This window comes from Melospiza melodia, chromosome 1, assembly GCF_035770615.1.
Source record: "Melospiza melodia melodia isolate bMelMel2 chromosome 1, bMelMel2.pri, whole genome shotgun sequence".
NCBI lineage: Eukaryota > Metazoa > Chordata > Aves > Passeriformes > Passerellidae > Melospiza > Melospiza melodia.
In genome coordinates this window covers 82,955,133-82,980,864 of record NC_086194.1, presented here as the reverse complement: position 1 = coordinate 82,980,864, position 25,732 = coordinate 82,955,133, and the positions used below count along the sequence as shown (strand labels likewise).

Here is a 25,732-nt window from a genome sequence, read left to right as displayed (position 1 = left end):
ACTGAGGCTGGTGCCACAAGGAGAACACACACACCATGACAAAAAAAGACCAGCCAAGTTAAGGGCAAAGCTGCCATGAAAACAGACAGGGGTCACCTTGTCTCTGTTTCAGCAGGAGCAGGACGGAAAGCTCAGCTGCTGTAAAATCCAGCAGACCTGAACATCTCCCCTCAGAAGTGTGATTTCACCCACCCACTCACCCATTTTTCACATTAGACATTAGTGATCAATAATGCCAGGCAGTGACACAAAGCAAATTGTTTATTCAGATCAATCTTTTAATCCCATCTTGCCCTTTAAAATAAATTAGCAAATAAACTCTTCCATGAACTATGTTCTAAATCATAATGTGGTCACAGGACAAAAAATTCCCATCAATGAAAAAAAAAATCACTTTTTTTGGAACTGTGTTGGTTTCATTGATTTGTTTCTTCTCAAAACATGAAGATTCTGCAAAACTCTAATCTGACACAAAAATCAGAATGCAGTAAACAGCGGGTTTTTTCCTCAATCACACATTAGTTAAATGTCGATAAAGTAATACCAATACATTAACAAAGGAACTGCTTCTACAAAGTCCTGATAAAAACATTCCTGGAAAACATTAAAAAAAAAAGCTTCAGTTGGTTTTGATGTGTGGTACCAGTCTATTTTACTGGGTTAAGTGGATTTAAGAAAAAAAATTATAAAAAAGCCTGACACAGCATTTTGCAGCAGGTTATCTCGATGCACAACAAGCGCTTAGGAATCAAGCCTCAAAACATCCCTGTAAGTCAAGGACTTTACAAGCAGAGAAACTTGCATCAACAGTTAAGTCAGATGTCAAGATCACACAAGGACTCAGTCTTGACTCTTGTGGTGATCACAGTATTTTGTAGAGAATGATTTATTATGACAGTGATAATTACTGTTCAGGTTTCCTATTAGTGTTATCTGCTGGAATGTAACCCCTCCTTAAGATGGGATGGTTTTGAGTACAACAGTCTGATCCACTAGAAAGCTTTTTCAGATTTAACCCATAACTGCAGGTTTTAAAACACTAACCCTATATGGCTCCTCATGCATTTTGATACCAAAAAGGAAGTGCTGCATCACTAAGACTACAAAGTAAGGCTGATGTAGCAATGAGCACCAGCTGCGTCATTAGAGAAGCACAACTCTACAGACCACAGGCTGTATGTCCCTTCTTTTACTCTAGATTTGAGTTCCCCCTTTTGTCTTTTGTTTTTCTTTTACTTGGCTTTAAATTTTGGCTTAGCCAGTTATCACTGCTCCCAGACACCGAATCCCAAGGGACTTGTCTTGCCCTCATCACCAGCAGGTGTCACAGTGAAGGATGTGAAGTACCTTTGCTGCCCAGCTCAGGCTGCAGTCCCTGCTCTGCGGTTTTCCAGGGAAAGCCCCGCTCCCCCTTCCCCTGCTGGGGCACGAGTTAGTGCCAGCACCTTGAGCAACCCCATGCCTGTGCTATTCTACTTGCACCATCTCTCTCCACAACTAAGAGATGAAAAGTTTCCCCTGACAGCTGCCCACAGCACCAGGCTATCAGGCAGCTGGTCTAAGATTTGCTAGCTGCTTTCTGTCCCTCTCTCTAATCACAAGATCATTTGTTGATTAATAGTTGTGTATTTCTGTAAAAGAGAAAAAATGCCTCTCTGTGAAAAAGTTTAAATATATAAAAACACTTCATAAAAATATTTACTATAAAAATTGAATGCCCCATGAGCCTGTAAACGTTGCCTGTAAAATCTCCATTATCTGGAATAATTTGAATTACAGTCATTCAGGCTCTTCTCTGCCCTCTCCAGTAAGAATTTAAGATAGCCAAGAGAAATGCCACTTGTCTTGTACTTTGATCCTCCTGCCACCCGTTTTTCTTCCTTTTTTTTTTGTTTACAATTCAACAGATTGATTTCCCAATGCTGGCAGTTTTCTTTGGAGGCATCATTTGTCTTTGTTTTTAATAGAGTTCAGCATGGCCTGATTCTGAGCCCTTCTTACAGAGTGGGTTTGAGGTCTGGCTGGTAACAGGAGCAACACCAGGATGCTTAGAATGTGCATGTGAAAATACACAGACCTGGGAACAAAAGCAGAAAGAATATTATATTTTTGTTGGGAAAAACAGGAATTCTGCAGTCCCAATATGCAGAATTTAGTGCTAAGGAATGAATGCAGGATGTATGAACCTGACCTAGAAAGCACAAAAATATACCCTTGAATTTCACAAGTCTTGGAATATGATGTCTGCTGGCATGGATGAAAATGCTGCTGTGGACGATAATAGGGCAAGGCAACCATCAGCAAACCCTAGAATCCAAAGTCTGACAGCTCACATAAACCCATCTAATTCAACCCCAGACTTATTCAGCCCATCTCTCTTCTAATATTAGAATTTACAAGGCCAAGTTGTGAAGAAATATCACTCATGGTTCAAGAAGAATTTTAAAAAGTGACAGAAAGAAATAAATTCAACCAAAGTGCTGAGATCTGAAATAAATCAAAACACTCAACTTTTAACCAAAGAAGGTCAGGTAATGACGTTTACAGAAGGCTTGCATTTTTGAAGGTAACTGCTCAGAGATATCTGTATTTGGTATGTTTCTAAACATCAAATATTTTATTTCAAATAATTCAGTATACACAAGTTCAAAGAGAAATAAAAAATACTTAAATCAAATAGATGAGGTTCTGGAAGCTTGGGGAAGATGGTGACTGGGACCAGTATGGTCCAGCTGTTAAACATAGCAATGCACATTTCTGTGGTCTCATCTATGCTTCTTACCATAGTTTTTAATATCCTTGTAAGGTGCTTAAGACCACTGCTTGTGAAGTGCTCCAAAAATTCATGCCATAATCCAAAAGCATAACATTTTCTTGCTTACAAGTCTCTAAGTTCAAATGTTAACTATGTTCAAAGTTAACCAGGGCAAAAGTCACCACGGCAAAATTATTAAGAAATGAAGCTAAGAAAGATCTGGAGAAATTTTTACTCCATCATAAGTTTTCTGTGTTGAAATCAAATGTTTCAAGAAACAGGAATAGAAAATGTTGAAATTCAGCCTCCTGCAAACAGACAGCAGCTATCTTGACTACCAGCTTTGTGTCTTTTATGTTGGTGGAGGGAATTGACTTTCTTCTGAACCAAAAGCTGTTACTCTATATTGACAGTAAAATGAAAGAAGAGTAACGCCATGTAGTCCTGTTTCCCTTTTCTACTTATTTTCTCATTTTTTCTATTTCAACTTGGTTTTATTAGAGCACATTCAATGTGCTCTGCAACACCAGTGTTTTCTTATTTTTAAGGAATCTAGGGAAGTACTCCCTTTGTAATAAGAGAAGCATACTTTTGTAATGAAAAGCACACTGATTTCAAGGAGCAATGCTCTGCCAGGAGCCCTCCACATCTCCTGCTGCTCCATCACACCTCCCCTTATACGCATTGAGCAGCTGGAAGCCTGGTCTTTGCTCAGCGCCTCCTTCCTACTGCCAACTCACATTATTCTTAACCTCTTCAGCCTTGGCTACTGCTAGTGGTTGAAGCCCAGCTGTTTTGGAAATGGAAACCCAGTATATGAAATGTCATGTAAGGACACAGAATGAGAAGAACAACCAAAGTGCTCTGCCTTGGCATTGTTATAATCTCATTACGTTACAGGAGTGCAAAAGTCACCTCTTCTACTTTAGCAAGCATCCTGTCTGGGCTTCTTTCAAATTTGATGGAATGCTAACTGCCTTTCAGCATGGTTTGGGTTATTTAAAGCAAGTGTGTTGCACCCTGGAGAGTAAAGTCAAGGGCAGGGGACTCACTTGTAGAACTTTATGGTGGGCTCCACAGCCAGCATGACGAATGGTGCGACCGTGTAGCACACAGCCAGCTGAGTGACCGCCCAGGTAACCACGTCGTAGGCTATCTTCAGAGGCACTGGCGAGAGGAAGTAATGTCTGCAGTTGTTCCTTATCTGCAGGTCAGGGAAAAGTAAGCAGAAAATCATATAAACATTTCTTGGGCAAAGCCACACAGACACACAGCAGTGCATGACTGTTTACCATCAGCATTAGTATCACAGGCAGGTTTATTCATCAGTTACAAAGCACTGGGAGCAGGAATACAGACATGTACGGACTGGCATTTTCAAGATCTCGCAGTCAGCCAGTGGCAAACAGAGAAGTGGCCCCCAGTTTGCTCTGTCAAAACCACAGGTGTAGACTCTCTCATTCTGGATGTATGGCACAATATTTTTTGGGAGGGAAGCTGTTCCTCCCTCCTGACTTTCACTTCTTACTGGTTATCAACAGTAAATCAAAGTTACTTTAAATGAACAAGTAAGTGCTTATACCTACAAGTGTGTGCCATTCCCTATAGATTTTAAGTTAGTTTAACATCTGTGAAATCTTCACAAGTGAGAGGCAAAGCAACCTGCTCTAGCAATAGTGGTTAATACCGGTCACTAGTTTAATTCTCCTTTCAGATTAACCTGGTTATTTATCCATAGTCATCTACAAAAGACAACAGTGGTGCTTCCCAGCCCTGCACAAGTGTCTGGTTCAGCCTGAAAGATCAACAGTGATAAATTTAACAACAGTGAGACATGAACCCTGTTCTGTCTTTGGTGACTGTATACAAAATGAGGCCCATAAACACCCAGACCATTTTACTGCATCAATTGCATCCACACAAAGTGTTCAAGTTTCAGCTAATCCTCAACCCACAGCAGCTTCTTGTGCAAGACTGGGCCCAGAGTTAATTACAAGCCAGCATACAGGCAACATGACCCAGCAGAAGTCTGGAATCCCACAGGACCATGAATCCCAAGCTGATTTGACTGCATGGACATAGCTGGTGGCACCCCTAACTATACATCCTGAAGCAACATTTCCTCTGACAGTCAGGGACAGCAGTGCATCATGTCCAGAATTGGTGCTGGTTATAACTGCTGGGTACTTTGCAATTAGCATCAATACAGAACAGAGTTTCAGTGAGCATCAAGCCTGCAAAGGCATGAAAGAGGGCTCACAGCAGGGAGAAACTGCTTGACCATGTGAGGGTGCAGCTGACAGCTGGATAGTGTCTAGCCTTAGAAGAGAACAATGAAAGGTACATACTGCTCTGGCTGCGAGTGTGATAAGGATTCCAGTGAGAAACGTAAAATAATATCCAGGGTAGATACCATGCCACAGGGCCGACAGGATAAATGTTAAAGCCGTGGGGTACCAGGGAGCTCTGTCATAGCAGACACTGCAAAAATGAAAACAAAACAGAAGAGGTTGAACAGTGGCCACTGTGCTCGAAATCCTTCTGTTTCTAAGGTCTCACTTTGTTTTCTTAGCTGTCTTATCTTGGTTTAGCCACAGACTAGGGCATGAGACACTCTCCATTTAAATGGAGGTTTAGATGGAATGAGGAAGCATGCTTATATGCAAATGAGTTCCCAAAGAGTGCCAGTACAAATATTTCTGGTGCTCAAAGCATTCAAATAAATAATGGAATAAAGGGCAGGCAAGACTTTGTTCACCTTTACATCTCTATCTGGAATCATACGTTACCCTTCCAAACTGTGATGACAGATCAAGAGCAAGTTGAAAGACAAATAGATGTGACCCCACCCTTCACTCTAGTGAAGAGAGGTATTTTTAGGCACAGTTATCTGGCAGATGCTGGGAACAACAGGGAGTGCCATAAACTATTGCAAAACAGGGGATTCCAGCTAACTTTAGCAGCAAAAATCTTACTCCCGAGATGCAAGGATAACAGTTCAAGAAAACAACACCCAGTCTATTTGGCTATCTGAAGTTTAAATCAAACGCTGTGCTCCACAGAAACAAGTCAAGATAATAATTTTTTTACCAGGAACCATTTGAATAATGAAAAATAGTAGATATTGACTTTTAAGATGTATAGATGTAGTTACAATAACTACAATAAATCTGTGTCTGCATTTCAGACACTATGTCAACTGTATGCTGAGCTTTAATCACACCACAAAGTGAAATGAGTAATGAGACACAGTCCAATCTACAAAATTTGGACTTATGCTACTATTTATAATATGTGCCTTAACAGTCAAAGGTTAAAACCAGATCCTCTCAGTGCTATAAGTATCTTCCCCATATCCTAAACAAGGACTGCCTGGCAAGCATCTTAGGGTAACTCCAAACCAGACTACACTGGGGCTCTGAAGATTTTGATCTTATTTCTCACTGAATTTCTGGATCCCAGTGACACAGCAAGACTCACCTCAGTGTGGGGAACATAACATAGCAAAGCAAAACAGTACAGGAAAGTTAATGGAGGGAAACCACAAAATGCTATTGCTTTCTATTATGGAAATTTTGAAGAGTTTGTTTATGACTTTGCTGCTCATATATAAAATAGGAACATTTTACACTTGCAGCAATGAAACTTTACAGCACCAAATACCCTTGTATTGCACCAACTATTACAGACACAGGAAACAAAGGAAGAACAAGAAGCTTTACATTTAGGAGAGCTACCAAGTAGCATTTTTCCATGCCATGGAGAGCTTTTGGATCTCACAAGCACATAACTGTTTCATTACTCTTACCGTTTCAGCCAGGCAGCTGTCTGAATGTTCCAGTTTTCAATGTACATTTTAAAACTTGTTGCAGTCTAAAAAAGAAATTCACATGAAATTTTAGCAATGAAGCCTGTAAAATACTACTTGCAATTTAAATTAGCAGGGAGGTACATAGAAAATATTAATTCTAGCAGCTAACTTTTATGATGACTGTGCCACAATCCATCATTATACTAATATGACTTGGGAGGGACATTAAATAGGCTGATTACTCACTGCTAACACTTGGCACTTGCTCTAAAATCTCACTTTGTCTCATATAATTAAATACAGTGTTTGGTTACTTTTTAAATAATGGACAATCTGAGAAGTTTTCTTGTTTTATATGCTTGGCCTTCGTTTCAGTTCATAAACAGCTTTATTTCTGGAGGAGATATCTTGCCACCAATTATGTAATCTGGACTTCCCTACAGTGGTACTAAAACAAAGTGTTATTAAAAAAAAATTATTATTATTATTACTATTTAGAGAAGGAAGGGGGAAGACTGAAAAACATGGGCAAAAAAGTTAGGACTAAATTTAGAAGCCAATTCTTGGCCCACTGGTAAGCTTGAGAAACCAGAGTGGACTCCAGTATCCTGAGAGTACCACCAACACCTCCTCCTCTGAGCTCCCCCAGCTTTAGGGGACTGCTGGACTCTATTGTTCAGCATCAGTTCCCCTACTGCTGATCAACTTCCCCTCCCAACTCCTCCTTGGTCCCTTGCCTGCTGGCAGAAACATCCAAGGACACCCTGGCCAAGTGGGAACATGATTCAGTGACACCACAATATTATGCCATATCAGCTGAAGGGAAGGGATGGAAAAAATGACTGAAAAAATGGATTAAGGGCAAGGGCTTCCAAGGGGGATGTGCAGATATCTTTGCACTTCCATGCAGAATCCCTAAAGCTAGCATTTCATCCTCTGCATTTAAAGAGTTAAAATGATTAACAATTCCCAATGCAGCACTGCCACATTTTAATTGCATTACTGCACCACAAGAAGCCAAGAAAAACACAGTTTCTCTTCCAACTAATATTGTCACTCTCTTTTGGCCTCCTTTAAGTTCCCCTGTTACATTACCAAGAGAGGAAGTAGTTGCTGGCTGTCAAAACAAGCACACTGCCAAGGCTTTCAAGTCCCCCACGTTGGCTTAGCCCCTGTCAAGTTTTAAGGCCCACACAACCCCTTCCATGTGCTTATCTTCTCTACAGATCAGACAGTCATATTTAGCACTCAAGTTGCCAGCTCTGAGGTAATTTTACACATGCAGGTGGCTATACCTGCTGAATATATAGACTGTATCTGTATAGACTGTACAATCACACTTCAACTGCCAGCATTGCTGTTGGCACATAAAGTGATGGTTCAAGGCTTAGCCAAAGCCATGGTCTCTGTAGCCTCTCTTTTTCTCATTGCAAACATGAAAAAATCAGACAACACCCTATTTTATGCTCTTGGAAACAATTTCTGATCTCTTGCCCATGTGACCTATAAAGGAAGTAAGCTTTGAGAGGTGGGTAGAGAGGAGCAAAGGCTCCTTCATTTGGCTTGACTGAAGAGTACTGGCTGCATTTTACTTTCCTGCTTCAAACAGAAGCTGTCTCAGCCCATCAAAGAAACATCTCCTGCCCCAAAACTGAATAAGATATAGAATCAAGATCTCAGAGTGTTATCTAGGGTGTTGCTGTCATCAAGAAGTGTAAAGCATTTCTGGGCTGTGTATCCTGTACTCATCAAGGACTACACTGAGGATTAATCATGGTTAAAAAAGAAAAAGAGAAAGAATGTTGAAAAACAGGGATTGCATAGACTTCCAATTTTGGCATCTTCAAGGAAGAATTACAGGGGTTATTTCATTTTTGAGAAGAGCTATTACAGTACATTCACTTAGTCACAGATTGCAATAAAGCAATCAACTTATTTTTATCTGTGATTACTTTTAAAATCACAACTAGAGAATTACAGGGGGAGGCTTCTCCTCTTTCCATAAAAGAAGCCTTTAGAAAGCAGTCACAGACACATAAATATTTCCACATCTCACTGGCACTCACAAAATATTCTTCAGGGCAAACAAATTATATCTTTTGCATTAGAGACACAGGGCCATCTTTTGCATTAGAGACACAAACACAAGTAGTTTTCAAAAGGCTAATGGACCTTAGAAGTATGCAGCAGTCACAAGGAAGGAGTAAGAGCTGTTTTGATCAAGAGTGTGGCTCCCAGCATGGTGTTCCAGACCAGCACCCACCTAAGCTCTGTGTGCCCCTGTCAGCTCCCACTCAGTTTGCTTGGTTGGTACCTGTTATGTCTCCTACCCTTGCTTTTCTCCCTGTACCAGAGGCAGTTCAACCCTTGCACGTGTCTGTGCAACTTGTGGCAGCCTCTTTCACTACCACCACTCATCTCAACTGGGCTACAAAAGTGAAAGATTGTTAGAAGTAAATAAACAGAACACACCACAGATGGTGAAGAATCATAGCTGTGAACAATTTACTGACCCACTGAGCTCAGCCTCAATCTACAGTAATTGACTGCTCCTTTATTAAATATCTGATATCATTATTTTTAGCCCTCACAAAACTATTTAGAAATACAACCTGAATACAGAGCATGAGGTAGCCTGTGAGACAGATGCATTTTATCTGTCCAACAGATAAAATACAAAACCTCTTTGTGCCAAAGAGGAGCAGCCTGGTAGCATAGATTTCCTTTCAGTAAAGCCCTTACCCATTACCATGCCCATTTCTGTATAATTATGCCAATGCAGCCACTCCTTTATCTCACCTCAATGTTCCAGATATTCAAATTGGACAACAGGTCCCAGCGGAAAGTGCCTTTCTCATCAACTCCACTGAATCCATAACCAGCTGCATTGTTGACTGCATCTGCTGCAATGTCAAAGCAAAACAGGTCAAAATCAGACTGCTGGAAGAGACATGTTTTCATACAAGTCAGTATGGCACTAAACAAGCATTCAAGACAGCTTTGTAGGATTTAGCAACCTCTCTTCCTAGGAGAAGCTGCTTCTTTGCAAAAGGGCATTACTATAAGGCTACACGAGAGTAATTTCCTCAAGAGGAAAGACTTGCTACTGCTTGTGCAGAAGAAATAAAATAATAAAAAACCAACTAATATAAATCACTTTTCCTATTATTTGGGCTTTATTATTCATCTGAGACAGATATTACCATAAACTGAATGAGCAATTTTCTCAAAAGGGCACCTGGATGTCACAGCATTTTCCAGAATTCAAAAAAAACTTAATATCTCAAAGACATGCTTATTATTTCCATTAAGAGTTCCAACATGGCTATGTTAATTAAGACTGTCATTCAGAATTCTATAGACAAAGCCTTTTGCTAATCCTCTTGCCGAGTGCCTCAAAGTGCCTCAACATCTCTATGAACCAAATATTGAGTAACTTCAGTTACACATGTAGCTACCTTAAAGCAAGTAAATCTTGGATAAGAGCAGGCATTACACACTGATGCATTCTTGTCAACCACCTCCTCTCTCAGAGTGCCTGGGAGTCACCTCATCACGGGGTCTCAAGATTCTGATTTCAATGTGCCCCTGCTAGAAATACCTACTTGGGGTACTAAGAAAACAGAAGGGAGAATTCATGATTGTCTCCAGATCACTAGTGTTGCAGCCAACACTGAGGATCATTGGAACAAAAAGGGAAGCGCAAATACAGGTTAGGCTTTTCCTTCCAGGTCATTTACAAAATACAAGCCTGGTTATTCTTTAAAAAGGTCAGCATTTCTTCCCCAAGATTTTACTTTGTAAATGCTGTGAGTACAGGCACAAGCTCATGGAGAAGCCCTAGTGCACAAAACTAGGGAGGAAACCTAATTATAAGCAACAACAGTAACAATAAATAAATAAACAAGCAACCTTCTCTAACCTGAAACTTCCTGTTTTGTTTTCCACTTTCTTAAATGAGAGGGATTTTATTGATGAAAAGAAAGCTCTCCATGTTTTTAATTTTCTCCCTGTTTAAAAAACACTCAAACAATAAACAACAACCCTGCCTGAAGCTGGCCCAGAGGATCCTGCCCAATCTCAGAGACTGGAGCTGCACATAACCCAGAACAGTGCACTCCTGGATTTGCTCCTCCTTGCTCCAAGGGTAGCAGGGACCCAATAATTAGTGTTTCTCGGCCAAAAACAATAAAGCAGGAATCATGGAATGAGCAATAATTGTATAGTATCCCCCTTGGCCATTTGCTTCCCGGGCTGCTGTCTGCAGAGCACGGGGATGAGGCGCAGGAAAGTCACAACTGTGCGCCCTCAAGCTGCTCAGGAGCACGAATCCCCTCAAGCTCCGCAGAGCTTCGTTTCCTGCAGTCTGGAACAGCTCAGGCTGTGCATGGCTTTCACAGCTCCTTGCTTGGAGGCACTGGGACCCAAAGTGGTTTAGTGACAGCTGGGTGTTTGGTTTTCAGCCGTGTTCCCAGAACTATCCAGCGAGAAGCCCTTCCTTGCCATGGATCTGGGCGGTGCAGCTCCCTCCCACACAATGGCGTGCCTGTCCTGTCCTGAGGGCAGGAAGCGTTTCTCGGCCCGTTTCAGCAGGGTTTTTGTAATGCCCTGGGCCATGCCACCGGGAGCAAAACTGGGAAAGGATAAAAAAAGGATAAAGTGCCTGCTGTTCTGCCGCCTGGATTTGGGATGTGAATAGATGAGGCCTCACCCTCCACTATGCAATGCATACTTTTCTGCTAACTGCCTCATTTGTAAGACGTTTCTTGAGCCTCTGCAGCCTGCTCTTGTCACAAATGCAAGTTCAGTTTATCTCTTTAATAATGGCCTTCCAGTTAACTATAATGCCAGAAAAAATGGATGCAACAATTTAACATTGGATGCCACAAAAGTAAGTTTGTGAGCAAGCCATTCTTTATCTCAAAGCCTTTCCCATCCCACACAAGTCCTGGCTGCCTTCCCTGAATCTGACAGTTTTATTCCCAGCAGTTTAATCACAGCCTTGCAATGAATCTCCCTGGCTATTTCCAGCTCAGTGTCACCCTGCTCAGCCTCAAGGTATGTGCATTCCTTGCTGGACTTCCAGGATCTGCCCTACACACAATGTCTTGTAATACCAGCAAAAAAATCCAGGAGATTTTCAGCTTGGCCTGAAGGATTTCACTCCTCACACAGAGACGGTGAAACATGACTTGTAAAAGATGAAGGTAAAATGCAAAAATATTATTTTGACCACCAGTCTGACTGGCTTGTAAAAAAATTTGCTTCCCTCTTCAGTTACTTTTCCTCTCCCTTTTCCTTGCAGACATTTTGATCCTTCCCAACACTTCCTTTGCTCCCCACAGTTCTCCAGTCTTTTCTCTGGACTGCTCAAACCCAAGGTGTATACAGGACCCCACAGTGCTTTAGAGGCAAAGCTAGCATCGGCCCCTCAACAAGCACAGGGCCCACTGCCTAAAGGAACACATCTCCCACATGAACTACTGGTCTAGGGACAATTTTATTTCCCCCCCATCCCAGCTTTCAGACCTCCTCCCCCATTTAGGAACTTATTTGCTGCACACAGAAGTACATAATATAGCCAGACTTACCCAACGTCCATGCAAAGTAATACTTTGGTTTTGCTGCCTGTGTTACAACATACAAGTAACCAAGTCTTGACAAGAAGGGAGTTTTATCAAGAAATTCGTTATCAATAATATATGCCATAGGAAAGTTCTTGGTAAGCGTCAAGAATAAAATGAGAGATACTAGTGTGATACACAGCTTGTACATCACTGCTCCCTAAAAAACACATACAATGAAATATGCATTAGAAACATTTGCTTAAGGGGAAGAACAAGGCAGTGCTCATGACATACAAAAACAATGGGCTTCAAGAACCATTAAAGTTACCAGTGACAAAGTTGATACTAATTAATTTAGAAGAGGTGACCAAGAGAAGGCCAGAGTCACAGCTCTAGTTTAATTTGGTTTACTGAACTACCTGTAGATAGGTAGGACAATCACAAGTCAAAATCAGTGAGGAACTTCATGACAGACTCTACACCAGTGTGCAAAGATTCTAAAATGGGAAAGAAAGCAAACCAAGCCCTACAGTGGAAAGCAGAAATCTTCTCTAAATGTACTGTCCCCTCCTGGAACTAAAGACTGGATTCCTCCTGAAAGCAAAAATCACTGATATTCTGTGCAACAGTAGGTACTACACAGCTACCGCCCAGAAGTCTTGCTAAAAAATCACTTGTCCAAAAAGCATTGTGTTGTTTCAGCACATTGTACCCACGATACAGGGTATGTGCTCTGCCACACGTTTTCTATTCCAGTTCCCTAGCTTCCTACACACCATTATTGACAATCACTGCAGTACTTCAAAGCTTGTTTGCAAATACACACCATGGGTAAACCCTTCTTGATCCAGCTATAATTAAAAAGTAATCTGGCACTTGGATACCATGTGAAAATTGACTCGTTCTCAAAAGGCTAATAAAAATGAAATGTAGTATTAAAACTACCGTATATTTTTTTACCTTTTGACTTTTGATCTATTTTTATTTATTCTCCAAATTCTGCAATAAAGTAATGTGAAATTATTTTTTATGCAGATTTTAATACTCTCTCCTGATTTGCATCCTCCACAATATAGGCCTTCTTCTGACCTCAGTAAAAGTAATGTAAATCAGAACTAGCACCACTAGGGTCAGTAGAAAGACAACTGTGTGCAACAGGATTCATTACACAAAAGTACATGCTCAACTTCAGAGGAGACATTTTGCACACATTCACAAAGTTACACTTTCAGTGTCACCTTAAGATAAGAGAGAGAAATCTGAACCTCATGCTAAACTATACTGCTTTACAGAAAGGCTATTTTCCAAGAACATTTTAAGCAATATTAAAAAATATAAAACTAGATTAGTGTTAAAACTATGTGAAAAAATCACCTCTTGAGTCATCTTAAAGTGTGTAAAGTGTACTCTTGCAACGCACCTTGCCAGACTACAGTTTCTGATTAGCAGTGATTCATGTACTTCTAACATCTCCTGCACTGTGGGGGAGATTTGACTTTTTTTTTTTTTGTTTTTCTGACATTTCCTCTTCTATCTGGAGCTGAACTGCAACTTGTCACTGTCAGAACCTGCAGCCCATTCCCATTGCTGCACAAAGGACACCCATTAACAGCTGACCCTTTTTGCATGCCAAACCCATTTGGCAAATTTGCCAGCCCCTTCACCCCTGACCTTGTGATAAAAACAGCAGCCACTGGCAGAAAAAACTCACTGTAACCTTTACTGGCAAGATAACCCAAAACTGGTTTTTCTTCTTAGCTTTTAATTATGAGAATGGTGTACAAAGCTGTACTTTCCTGCCCCCTGCAATCAATCTTTGTCATTTTAAAACTTACAGTTGGAGAAGGATCAGGAAGTCTGTCATAACCCTTCTGCTTCCAGTTCACTTCTAACAGTTTCATGTGCACATGCCTGCCTTCAATGAAGGCGATATAGTCCTTGTAATTGCTGCAAGGCCCTGCTATGATGCTCATAAAATTGAGGAGATAACTTAAATACTCCAGTAAAGAAGGTCTTGACCTGTGAAAAAACAGCCACACACAACAGAACAAATTAAAAAAAAAAAAAAAAAAAAAAAAAAAAGACAAAAACAAAACAAGGTAAAGCATATCAAAGGCTTTCACCAACATTTTTTGTTGCACTGTCTGCCTCAGTCCTCACCCTCCTACCCATTTTCCCCCAACTGAAAGCTCTCTAGATCTGTTCTGGGGAAGATAAAACACAGCCTGTCATATTCTGGTGATGTCTGGTAGATGGCAGTCAGAGCAAAGGTAACATCAAAGTGTTTAAACTACAGGTGAGCTAATGCTAGTGATTTGAAAAGTTGTAATCTTAGAAACTTCTTAGCTAAAAAACAGAAATAAATTTGTCCATTTTGGACAGATCAGCAGTACCAGGAGTGAGAAGCTGGTTATTGGTTTTGGACATCTGTCCAGGATGTCAGGGACCATACTGCCTTGTTGTACAAACCACAGGGCAGGGAGTCTCTGAAACCAGGGCTCTCAGTCCTGGGAGGAGCTCTCACCCTCCCTTCAGTTCAGCCTTTCAAAAATGGGAAGTGTCACGTGAGACATACAGGAAGAGAATGAATAAGCACTCTCTCCTACTGTTCAAATAAAGGAAGTAATTGCCTGTATTGCATCATGAACAGGAAAAGGAAGTAAAGGGGGGGGGAGGAAACATATGTATTGAAAGATGGCTGAAGATGAAAGTCATAGTAATTTTTTTCCATTTTGCAAGTGCATACCCCACAAGTTCCTTCTGGTGCTGTGCATTTGATGTATAATTAAGAAGATCCACAACCTTTGCTACAGATCATTACAATGCAAAGGCCTCTCAGCAGCAGTGTAATTTGTAAGTTGTTAGGCTTGGGGTTTTTATGTGGCAGAAAATGCCAACATCCAAACTGTGCACTGTGTTCTGCACTGCATTAGAGTGAGTGCTCTCCACAAATGTCTTAATTGTTACCGTTCAAGTAAACATGGAGGCCTCAGATGAGAACACAAACTTGGGCACAGTGCTTGAGGGCTCTCCTGCCCAAGACACAGATGGACACGCATAACCAAAACACACTTAAAATTCTTTAAGACTAAAATAAATTTCTAGCTGAAAAACTAAGCAACAGTTAAACATTTTCTGTTGCCTACTTCTATTCTGAAGTGGAATTAGTTTGAATAAACAGTTAGATTAGCAAGGATTTTCTGCATTCACCCTACTGGTTATTGTAGATGTTAGTGCCTGAATGGTATGTTCTCTGGTGAAAGCATTTCACAGAAAGATGGAGCAAACAACTGGGGTAAGAGTCATCTTTCTGTCCTGCAAAAACAGGTCCATGGTGTGGGCTTCCTAGCCCTACAGTAAGATTAAAAATAAAGTCATTCGTCTCAACTTGGGTTCTGCACATGGGTGGGTGGGGAGACATGAGCAATGCACAAAGGAATGTACAGAGGATGAGTGAGAAACAAAAACAGACCAAGGACAGGAGGGAGGACAAAAGGCTGTATTACCAAAGGGGATTTAAAACTCTTCAGTTATGACTTGTCTGCCACTGACACTAACTATTGGCATCTTCTTTTCTATTATGAACTCATCTACTGTACAAGAAAAAAAAACAAAGCCTGTTTAGTGAGAATTTGACTAGAATTAAGGGCCAAGTGCAATTAGAAATTATGCTGTGAGCTTTAAAAATAGACACTATGGGGTCACAACTACCTACAAGAGTTTTGCTTTTCAAGAAATGACTCCCTTACTTTCTGAAGTACATAGGCAGATTTTCTGATGGCTGAATCTTCTACCTTGGAAATTAAGGAAATAATTTCCTTAGCCATAACAAGCATATCATGGTGAAAAGTAGTTATGGTTCTAAGAGTAATTCTGTAACATTAATTCTTCATTAAAAAAAAAAAAAAAAAACCAACAACAACAAACCACTTACAAATTCAACTCCATGTAGCATTTCAATTGAGAGACAAACTAGGAAAAAAAGGGTGCTCAAAGAAGTGCTCTCTCCATATGAAAAATGAGAAGTTACATAATGCAGAGACCTAGGAGTATTAACATTATGGAGAGGGACCAAAAAAAATAAAATCCAGCATTCAGAAACTATGGCAAAGAAAAGCGGCACTTGATTTGTCAGACTCAAACCAAAATGGATTTTTACTATGCAGTGGATTGTTCACAGGGGAGGAGTAATTACTTGGAAAAATAGCACATCACAGATCAGATGAAGATAACAGCCAACAAGTCTGTATAGTATAGTCTTAGCCTGAATTTAGAAGAGTTAATACAGCAAATACTTGTTCTGTTGCACATGGAATATATATTTAAGTATATTTATGAGACATTGCCAAGTACTTCAGTGCTTTACTGACCAGCACAGATGATAAAGGCAGAGGTCCTGAACAGAAGAAAAAAGGAATATAAGAGAGAAGGTATGTTTGTTTTAAGGAGGGTAATGACAGCAGCATTACAAAGAAAAAATTTCTCAAGCAAATAGAAAAAGCATGTAGGACTTTTGGTATCTCATGGACTGGAAAGTAGCAGGAAACATTTCCATGGCTGGGCCACTATGTTGTCCCTGACACTGTAATGGAAAAAAAAAAAAAAAAGAAACCCAAACAAAATAACAAATAACAAACAACCTAAACAGTCAACTTCTTTGGCATAAATTGACACAAATCACTCAGATAATTACATCCTTACTTTACAGCAAGCCGATTTTGCTCAGCAGTGAGTTCCTCAGCTTGTCGCCCTATGCCTGGAAAGAAAAGACACATTAGATCTTTCCAAAAGACAGACAGTAAAAGCTATTCCCAAAGCCTTATGCTTGCACCCCAAAATAAATTTCTAAGGCCATAATTTCAATTTTTTTTTTTTTTTTTGTCACAGATGGTTTTAATACATCTCAATCCCTAACTTCTATGTCAAGTTCTACTGTACCTCTCTACCCAGTTCTCTAACTCATTCCCCCTTTCTCACCCTGGCTACACTGTCAGGAAGAGCAGCCGTAGCACTCCCACACACACAATGGAAGTGGCAATGCCACCAACTGGCTGCGACCCCCAACAGCCTCTACAAACTGCGCTGGGCTAGAAAAACCTCTGTTGCCAGAAGCTGCTGGCTCATTTAAGCACGAGCCTCCCGCTGGCTCCTTGGTGAGAAATGGAGCATTTCACAGCAGGAGGAGTGGGCAGGGGAAGGCAAACAGGCACTCAGGGAACAGAAGCTCCACTGGTGTGAATGAGCAGCCGAGATGCCTGCTGCTGGAGCAAGCCTAAACATCCACATCAGCAATAATCTGGAATTGTCCAGGTCCAGACTGGAAGGGTGACCTCCTGTTGAGTGCACAAGACCTTTGGGGCCAGAGGTAACACAGACTCAATGTCCCAGGAAAACGATGGAAAAATCTTGAGTCATGGCCAGTGGTAAACAAATACTGTTTATAGCACATACCTCAAACCCTTCAGCCTAGAGCTTTAGCTGCACATACTGCAAGGAATCCCACTGGCTTCAGCAGAACTACACGGGATGAGTCTCAGCACTTGGTGTGCAGCATGTGCACAGCTCCGTGTGCACAGCCCCAGCAGATCCGGGGCTTGGCACCAATTGACACTACTGTTCTAAACATACTAGCCATAATTGCCAATAGAGACACAGGACCCACATCCTAAAACGGCTGCTGATAAGCTGCTCATTTCCATTCTCTCTCCACTGTTTCAGTTTGTAAATACTGGGAGGGCCTGAATTTCAGAGAAACAATTAGCACCTAATTACTTAAAGGACTGGGTATTTTGCTTGTCTGTTTCCATTTACGGACAGCTGTGTTAAATTTTTACAAATACAAATTTGCCACTGATGCTTGAACTGCAAGCTGCCTTCATTTGATCAACTGCTCCATATATGGATGTTTGCAATGTAATGAGCCTTTTCCACCATCATTAATCTCTAGGAATTCTGGTCTGTTTAGAATGCTTCTGCCTCTGCTGCTGTCTTTTTCCTTTCTGTCTGGTCGTTTACCTGCAACATCCTAGCTGTGCACCTTGGCTGCACATTGCTGTGGAACTGCAGCAATACCTGAGCTGACTCAACTTCCAGAAGCAGATAAGCCTCAGCAACATGAATGCACACAACATGGTCAATCAGCCAAGCTTCCAGCTGTATCTATTATACCCAGATAAAAGCATTAGATTCACTTGTGCAAACCTGGCTTGCAAACAATGTCAGACCCCCGTGTGCCATCACCTAAATCCTTGTTCGCAACAACTCTATAGCAAGGCACTTATTCAGTCACCCACTGTCACAGACATCTTTTATGAAAAATCCTTTCCTTAGGATTTTTCCTCCTGAGAAGTTGAAAGGTCTCGGGAAGAAAATGTAAATAATGATTATCTGCTGCTGTGGAATGCAGCAGGTGGATCTGTGATTGGCCCATGTTGGTTGTTTCTAATTAATGGCCAATCACAGTCAGCTGGCTTGGACTCTCTCTCTGAGACAGAAGCTTTTGTTATCATTCCTTCTTTTGCTATTCTTAGCTAGCCTTCTGATGAAATCCTTTCTTCTAGTCTTTTAATATAGTTTTAATATAATATATATCATAAAATAATAAATCAAGCCTTCTGAAACATGGAGTCAGATCCTCGTCTCTTCCCTCACCCTAAGACCCCTGTGAACACTGTCACAACCCATAACTGGTAAGGCAGTGGGCCTCAGACCATCAGAAATTCACATTGCAACATCAGTAGGCACAAGCAATAATGCTACTGATGACAAGTGGCATTTTTAGCCTTTGCACTGTAGTAGACACAGGCGTTTTACTGGGAAATAATAGTGCTCTTTGTCACAGCACAGCACAAGACTGAAGACAATGTTATTTTGCTTGCAACTGTGCTTCTCTCTGCACTGGGGAAAAGCTACTGAATTCTATCTCTCACAACTCATGGAGTATATTACCACTGTATATATCAGTGCCAGCGTATTTTTTGCTAAATTAACATTAATGACTGAGTGTATGTATTATCAGCTCTTGACTTCTGAGAATCTGTAACAGCTTCAGAGAACTTAATGGAGATGCACTGTAGCATCTAAACAGGAGATATTGGCACTAGCTAAAATCCAAATTAGGCCCCAAGGAAGTAGAATATCCAAAGGGGAAAACAGTTGTCTCTGATATTGCAAAGACAGTTTGATCCTAGAAACTGATCAAAACTTCAAGTTTCTAATTTTTCCTCCATAAGGCATTTTTCTTCTTCACTTGGAACAATTTACTGCACTGCATTCATTCACTCCATAAATCAACCATAGAATTCACTGGTATATAAAGGCTGTCTTCAGGACAGAGATTCCTTTTCTTACCATCATGTAGCTGGCATGCAAGTGTTGTGATCTTCTGTGTAATTATCATCAGCGGACTATAACAAAGACAGAAACAACAGTTACATGTCTTGTAATACAAATTATTCCCAATTTTCTCACTGAATGTCTTTATGCCTTTAAAAGGCATAACTGTATTAGCAACAAGTGGAAAACATCCAATTAAAGCTGAAGGAGGCACTCAGGCATAAGACAATTGCCTGGGTTCAAAACAACCCCACAGTAACTTGCACTGGAATTTTTAATTGCTAAGTGCACACAAAGCCTTATTTTATATCTCCCTATCATGCAGCAATGCAAATTGTAGTTCAGAAGAAATCACACCACCAGGAAGCACCAGCTTCTGCAGCCCACTGAGCTTCTTTTCAGGCAAAGACCAAACTGAAGCCCCATACAATGCAAGTAGAATAGAGCAGTGCTGCTGTAACCCAACTCTGGCTCTTCTTACTGTTTGTTACTCTCCTATTGTCTGTCTCCTCAGTGCCCTAAAAAAATGTTGACTCTGCAGATACAGATGCCTATTTCCCCACATGAATAGCTCTATCAATTAGGACTGTGTGCAAATACCAGAATAGCTGTCAGCACAGCAGTTTCCCACTTGGTTATTGACCATGCATCTGTGTTGTGAACAGCCTGTAGAAGCTACACCATCCAACTGGGAGTGTATGGGCATGTGGGATCTGGAGCCCCTGGAAAAAGGAGCTGCTTGTACCTGAGCCAGGCTTGCAGCCACCCAGCAGCTCTGGTGCCAGCTAAACATGCCACATAGAAATAGCCACTACTCCAAGTAGGGCCACTCATACTTCCCATAGCCAGCTTTACAGAGCTTCTTGCACTGAAGGCAGATGTGAGCTGCTGCAGCTAAGGAACGGGGAAAAAGACTAAACTCAGCTTGGTGGCATCAGGAGTTGGTTCCCACAAGGATAAAGGACACGGACAAGTGTATTTGGAGGAAGGTAAGAGGAAAGATGGGAGGAAAACCATGGAGACAACTGACCAGTTCCTCCATCAATGGTGGCACCCTAAACACAAAACCTGGCACTGAACATCTGCAATCTGGAAGGACCCATGGCAGGCAAAGCAAGGGATGAGCACCCCCTCACACTGCTGCTCCCCATCTCCCTGCCACGGGAGACAGCAGCACAGGGTGCCCAGATCTCTCACAACCACAATAGCCACAAGATGGGAATGGGTGATGAGGACACACCACTACTTTAAAAGCCCTGGTTGTGATGAATGTATGTAAAACCAGTCCCACAAAAGACATCTGTCTTCACTGAGGATTAATACAATGGGTTGTTTCTCCATTTGAGAATAAATTAACAACTTTAACCAGATGGAGGTTTCTGTTTGAACACAAATGATGTCTTCAACCTGGAAATGAAAACTTGAGTTTGTACACATTTATTTAACTATTTACACAGTTTGACCAGTATATGAAACTTTTTAAAGAGACATAGATGATTGTGCCAAACATTACAGCAGTTCATTTTAACTACTGTAATATATTTTCTGGAACACAATTAAAGAAAAAAGTTGAGGGTTTTTTGTTTTTTGGTTGTTTTTTTTTTTTTTAATTCAAGAACTGCGTTTGTCTCACAGATTTCTCAAGGTAAAACAAAAAAAGTGGAACTTACATTCTGTGAAGTCTCTGTCTAAAATAACAGTCAAATATTATGTTCTACAGACATTTTCAAGAGATTCTGGACCATCCTTAATTTAAATCAACCTACTGGTTACAATCAAATGTAAACCCAATGGCTAAGATAAACTGTTTACAACCTGATTATCCCACTAATATAAATCAAACAGATTCTCAAGATAATTCATAGATTGAGCATGGTAAACACACAAATATTGGCAAAAGACACTCTTTCATTTTAAGTGGTCTTTTTTTTAACACTTAATATGGTTGATCTTTTCCAAGAGTCCACAAGTAATTCTGTGTGGGTAAATTGCATTTTCTACCCAAAACCAGAACATGCGATATCAGCCAATTACTTAATCAGAAACTGCTTTTATCATTTCAGAAGTACCTACTTGAACTGCTAATGAAAAAAAGTTTGCACAAAAAATTCAGAATAGGCTTAAATATACACAGAACTTGAATACAATTGTAATGGAGGAGTTTGTAAGCAGCTTTTCTTGGGTCACCTAGACTACTGATAGTAGCTAAGGAATGGACAAATTCAACAATGATTTTCACCTTCCAGCAATATTGTAAACAGTCATTCTAAACTTTATTCCAATTAAGCTTTCAAGAAAAGTGATTTATAAGCTGTTTTTACCATTTTCTTCAACATCCTGTTTCTCAAAGTAGATTTTCCCAGACAAAATTTAGCTTTGCTTTCAAAGATACATAAATCCTAATCCTTTAAGCATATGAAAAGGCAGATTTTTTTAATCCTTAAGAGACACAGAGGCTGTCACTGAATGAAGCAGTTTTACTGCAATAAACACAATTTTTTTTTTTAAAGTGTTTGACCATTTTAGCTTTATGGGGGAACATTACCACTCGTTTCAAATTGCTTCAATTTGTTGCATATGTTTCTTATGGCAAGGACTTCACGCCAACATTGAAGTGGGTAATTTTAAACCTCGGGCTCTGAGCCAAAACCGTATGACTTCAAGTGTCTAAATTTAGACACTTGTCTTAGACAAGGCCCCCATGGTAAACCAGAGAGAGCCAAAATGCAAACAATCCGAGGGCAGCAGGAGTAAAGCCTGCACTGAAGTCATACTGCATATAAACACAGAGGAGAGAGGCTCTCCTCATCTATATTAGGAAGTCATTGCCTCATTGATGGCACATTGTAAGCCAACAGAACAAGTCAGCCTTTCCTGTACTTTCATCAGAAAAGATGGACAGTCTTTCTCCCTCAAATCTCCCAGCTCCAGAGGAGACAAGGGATAACAAAAGTGACATGTCTGCCAGGGTGAGTGGGAAGGAGGCATCATTAGACACCTCCTGTTCTCCCTCCTGACATCATCATATTACATGACATACGCATTTTCCAGAGTGGCTGGAAAGTGGCCCAGCAGAAAAGGACCTGGGGGGTGCTGCTCAGCAGCCAGCTGAACAAGAGCCAGCAGTGCCCAGGTGGCCAAGAAGCCCCATGGCATCCTGGCCTGTGTCAGCAATAGCATGGCCAGCAGGAGCAGGGCAGGGATTGTCCCCATGTACTCAGCACTGGTGAGGCCGCACCTCCAATCCTGTGCAATTCAGAGGACACTGAGGGGCTGCAGCATGTCCAGAGAAGGGCAATGGAGCTGTGGAAGGGTCTGAAGCACAAGTCCAATGATGTGTGACTGGGGGAGCTGGGATTGTTAAGTCTGGTGAAAAGAGCCTTGAGGGGACCTTATCACTCTCTACACTGCCTGAGGGTGTAGCCAGGTGGAAGTCGGTCTCTTCTCTTGAGCTGCACCAGGTTAGGTGAGGTTTAGGTTAGACATCCAAGGAAATTTTTTACAGAAAGAGTGATTAGACATTGGAATGGACTTCCCAAGGAGGTGTTGGAGTCACTGTTGCTGGAGGTGTTTAAAGAAGGACTGGATGTGGCACTAGGTCTAGTTGATATGGTAGTGGTCATAAGTTGGATTTGACAATCTCAGAGGTCTTTTTCAATCTAAATGATTCTGTGATCTCTTTTTTACCCTATTCAGGAAGGTGGAAAACTGCTGTAGAGTGGCAATGAGATGACACACACTAAATCTTTCACGAGATAGTGTCAGGTACCAGCCAGCACTTCACACAAAAGGTAAGCAATGTTCCAGGCGAACAAGGAACATCTTTCTCCCTCCTGTCCTCCTGCCCACCATTCCCCTCTTACTTGATCTCAGGGGGCCCATGTCTATGCTGCAGCAAAAGGCAGAGCACAACAAAATAATGACATTATTGGAACTCTCTCTTAAGGGCAGGGAGTGGGGAGGGAAGAATCATAAATTCCTAAACATGTGAGTTTTCATTATTAAAACTTTGAAATACCAGAGTATCGAATTGCCATTTCTATTCAGCCTCTCAGGCAAGCTGTAACTTAAAACAGCAATAAAACATTGAGTTTATATACATGTTTATATTAACAGAAGTTAATACATTAAATACAGCACCATATCACATATAGTCAACTGTTTCCAACATGGTACTATTTCAACCCTTAGACTCTACTGGAAAAAGCCAGTAGTGCTAAAAATAAGAAGGGAAGTTAACAAAACTATAAAACTCCCAATGTCTTTTCTTACTCCCAAATTTTATGATGCACAGGTTTTTGGAGAGGAGCAATTAGGTTGAATTCAAAAAGAAAATCTGCCTACTACACTTGCACTTGCAGATGAAGCACAAAGACTTATCCCTAGGAAGGAAGCATTTGAAATAAAACACATTTAGAAGCCTAAGCAACTTGCAATCCATCACATTTGAACACCTACTGATTGCTTTGCAGCCACACGCTGAGCGGTGATTCCATACCCTCTCCACCTGTCCTATTAAGCACTACAGTTACAAACTACCACAGAAACACTGAATCTGATTTATGTGTGGTGTGATTTCCCCTCCCTTCCCATGTTTTATGTATTGGCTATGAGTTTAATCTTAGGTTGTAGCTGTGCAGTACCTCCTACACACAAACCATAGTGGTCAACTTTTAATTTAAAAAAAAGAAATCAAGAAATTGACGCAGGGACAATTTTATTTTTCAAGGCATCTAACATAAGGTGAAGACGGCTTTGGGGTTTTGTTTACCTCACATTAGATGCCTTGAAAAATAACAAGACTAAGATGGAACTGTTTACAGAGAATGCTCAACAGAGGGGTTTACTCCCCTAAATAAACCTTCCAAATGAAAACATATCAGTGAATATAATTTTTAAATCCAGCTTGCCCCAAGACAATAAATTTGCCAGAAGCACAGGCCAGTGGAAGTACAGATGTTTTGTTTGTAGGCCACTGTGGGGGTCCTCACTGCATCACAGGCTGGCTTCTGCACGGAGCAAGTTTCAATGCTTACGAGAGAAAAGACGTTTTCCAAGCACAGTCTGCTTGACCTTAGGTAATCCCGTGGAGAAGTCTGGCACACGCTTGCTAGAAATAGTTTCCACTGACCTGATTTCACTAAGAGAGGAGGTGGAGTCAAAAGGCTCATAGCAGACAAGAGTCCAGAACAGCAAACATGTATTTCAGGGTTACCTCTGCAGCTCTGAAGCCATGACAAGCAGTTCACACAGTCACACCCTGCTGTGACAGTAACCATTGCTGACAAGGGGATGGCCAAGCTGGCAGTGAGCTCCTACTTTTGCTTTCAACAGTAAAAGGAAGAGGTACTGAAGTACATCAGAGGAAAACCACTTCACTAAACACACTTGCCACCTCCAAAGCAACTTACAATTTCCTTCATGTGATGCACTGCCTCTGTGTGTGTCTGCGTGTGAGAGCTCCCAAGCAGTATTTCTTAAGGCTTCATGGTAGAAGCATTTCACTTAAAAGAGTGTTTACTTCTGGAGAAGTGTCCAGGCATATACTAGATGTGTGGAGCTCTCTAGTAGTGATTGCCTGCTTGAATTCTGCCTAGTTCCCACAGAGCAGCTCTTGCAGGGCTCCTGTGACTCCAGTGGTAAGTGACCTCAGGGCTGTTTCAGTGCACAAGCACCCAGCCAGGCAGCCAAGCAGCAAAGCAGGCATGGAAAACAGACTGACCCTGCCTTACTCACCCTGCACCGCTGCACTGCCTCTGGGGACCAGCTGCACACCAAGGTTCCCCAGCGCTGCAGGAACAGACACTGAGCGATGTACTGCATGTCATACATTTAGAAGACAAGAAAATAAAAATAACCAGCTGAAATTGCAGGACCAGACAATATTTCTGCTCTGTGTTTTCACATGGTAACATCTATCTTTGCTTTCATCAGCAAATGTATTTCCTTTGTGAAAAACGGCTGCTGTGCTTTTATTCCTTCCTTTTGTGGTTGAAACAAGAAGCCACTGAGAGAGGAAAAGCCAGCAACAAAGCGCTAACCACCCAGCAAAAATTCACTGCCTGAAGTGACACTTGTTACTGAAGCATCTGCTTATATATATGGCTTTTTGAGGGCTCTCTTAACAATCATCCCTTTCTAGGGGGTTTGCTGAGAATGCCGCTGCTGCTCTGCCTTTGGGAGAGGGTGAACACAAAGGTGGTGTCTGGGGAGTGATGTCCAGCAAAGCACTTGTGTAAGAGCTACAGATTTGACACGTGGGGA

The 25,732-nt window shown here is 41.2% G+C and overlaps 1 protein-coding gene across 2 annotated transcripts in view; it reads right to left on the bottom strand.

Moving 5' to 3' along the window:
- Window positions 1–243: 243 nt before the first annotated feature.
- MBOAT1 (membrane bound O-acyltransferase domain containing 1) overlaps window positions 244–25,732 on the bottom strand; it is a 58,366-nt gene continuing 32,877 nt past the window's right edge. For both annotated transcript variants that reach the window (XM_063159852.1, XM_063159863.1), the window contains exons 5-13: window positions 19,484–19,539; window positions 16,835–16,889; window positions 13,969–14,152; window positions 12,158–12,350; window positions 9,366–9,469; window positions 6,564–6,628; window positions 5,104–5,236; window positions 3,808–3,959; window positions 244–2,077 (exon numbers count right to left, since the gene is read on the bottom strand). In XM_063159852.1, the coding sequence (XP_063015922.1) occupies window positions 1,945–2,077; window positions 3,808–3,959; window positions 5,104–5,236; window positions 6,564–6,628; window positions 9,366–9,469; window positions 12,158–12,350; window positions 13,969–14,152; window positions 16,835–16,889; window positions 19,484–19,539 (1,075 nt within the window). In that variant the 3' untranslated portion in view covers window positions 244–1,944. The remainder of the gene's footprint in view (window positions 2,078–3,807; window positions 3,960–5,103; window positions 5,237–6,563; window positions 6,629–9,365; window positions 9,470–12,157; window positions 12,351–13,968; window positions 14,153–16,834; window positions 16,890–19,483; window positions 19,540–25,732) is intronic.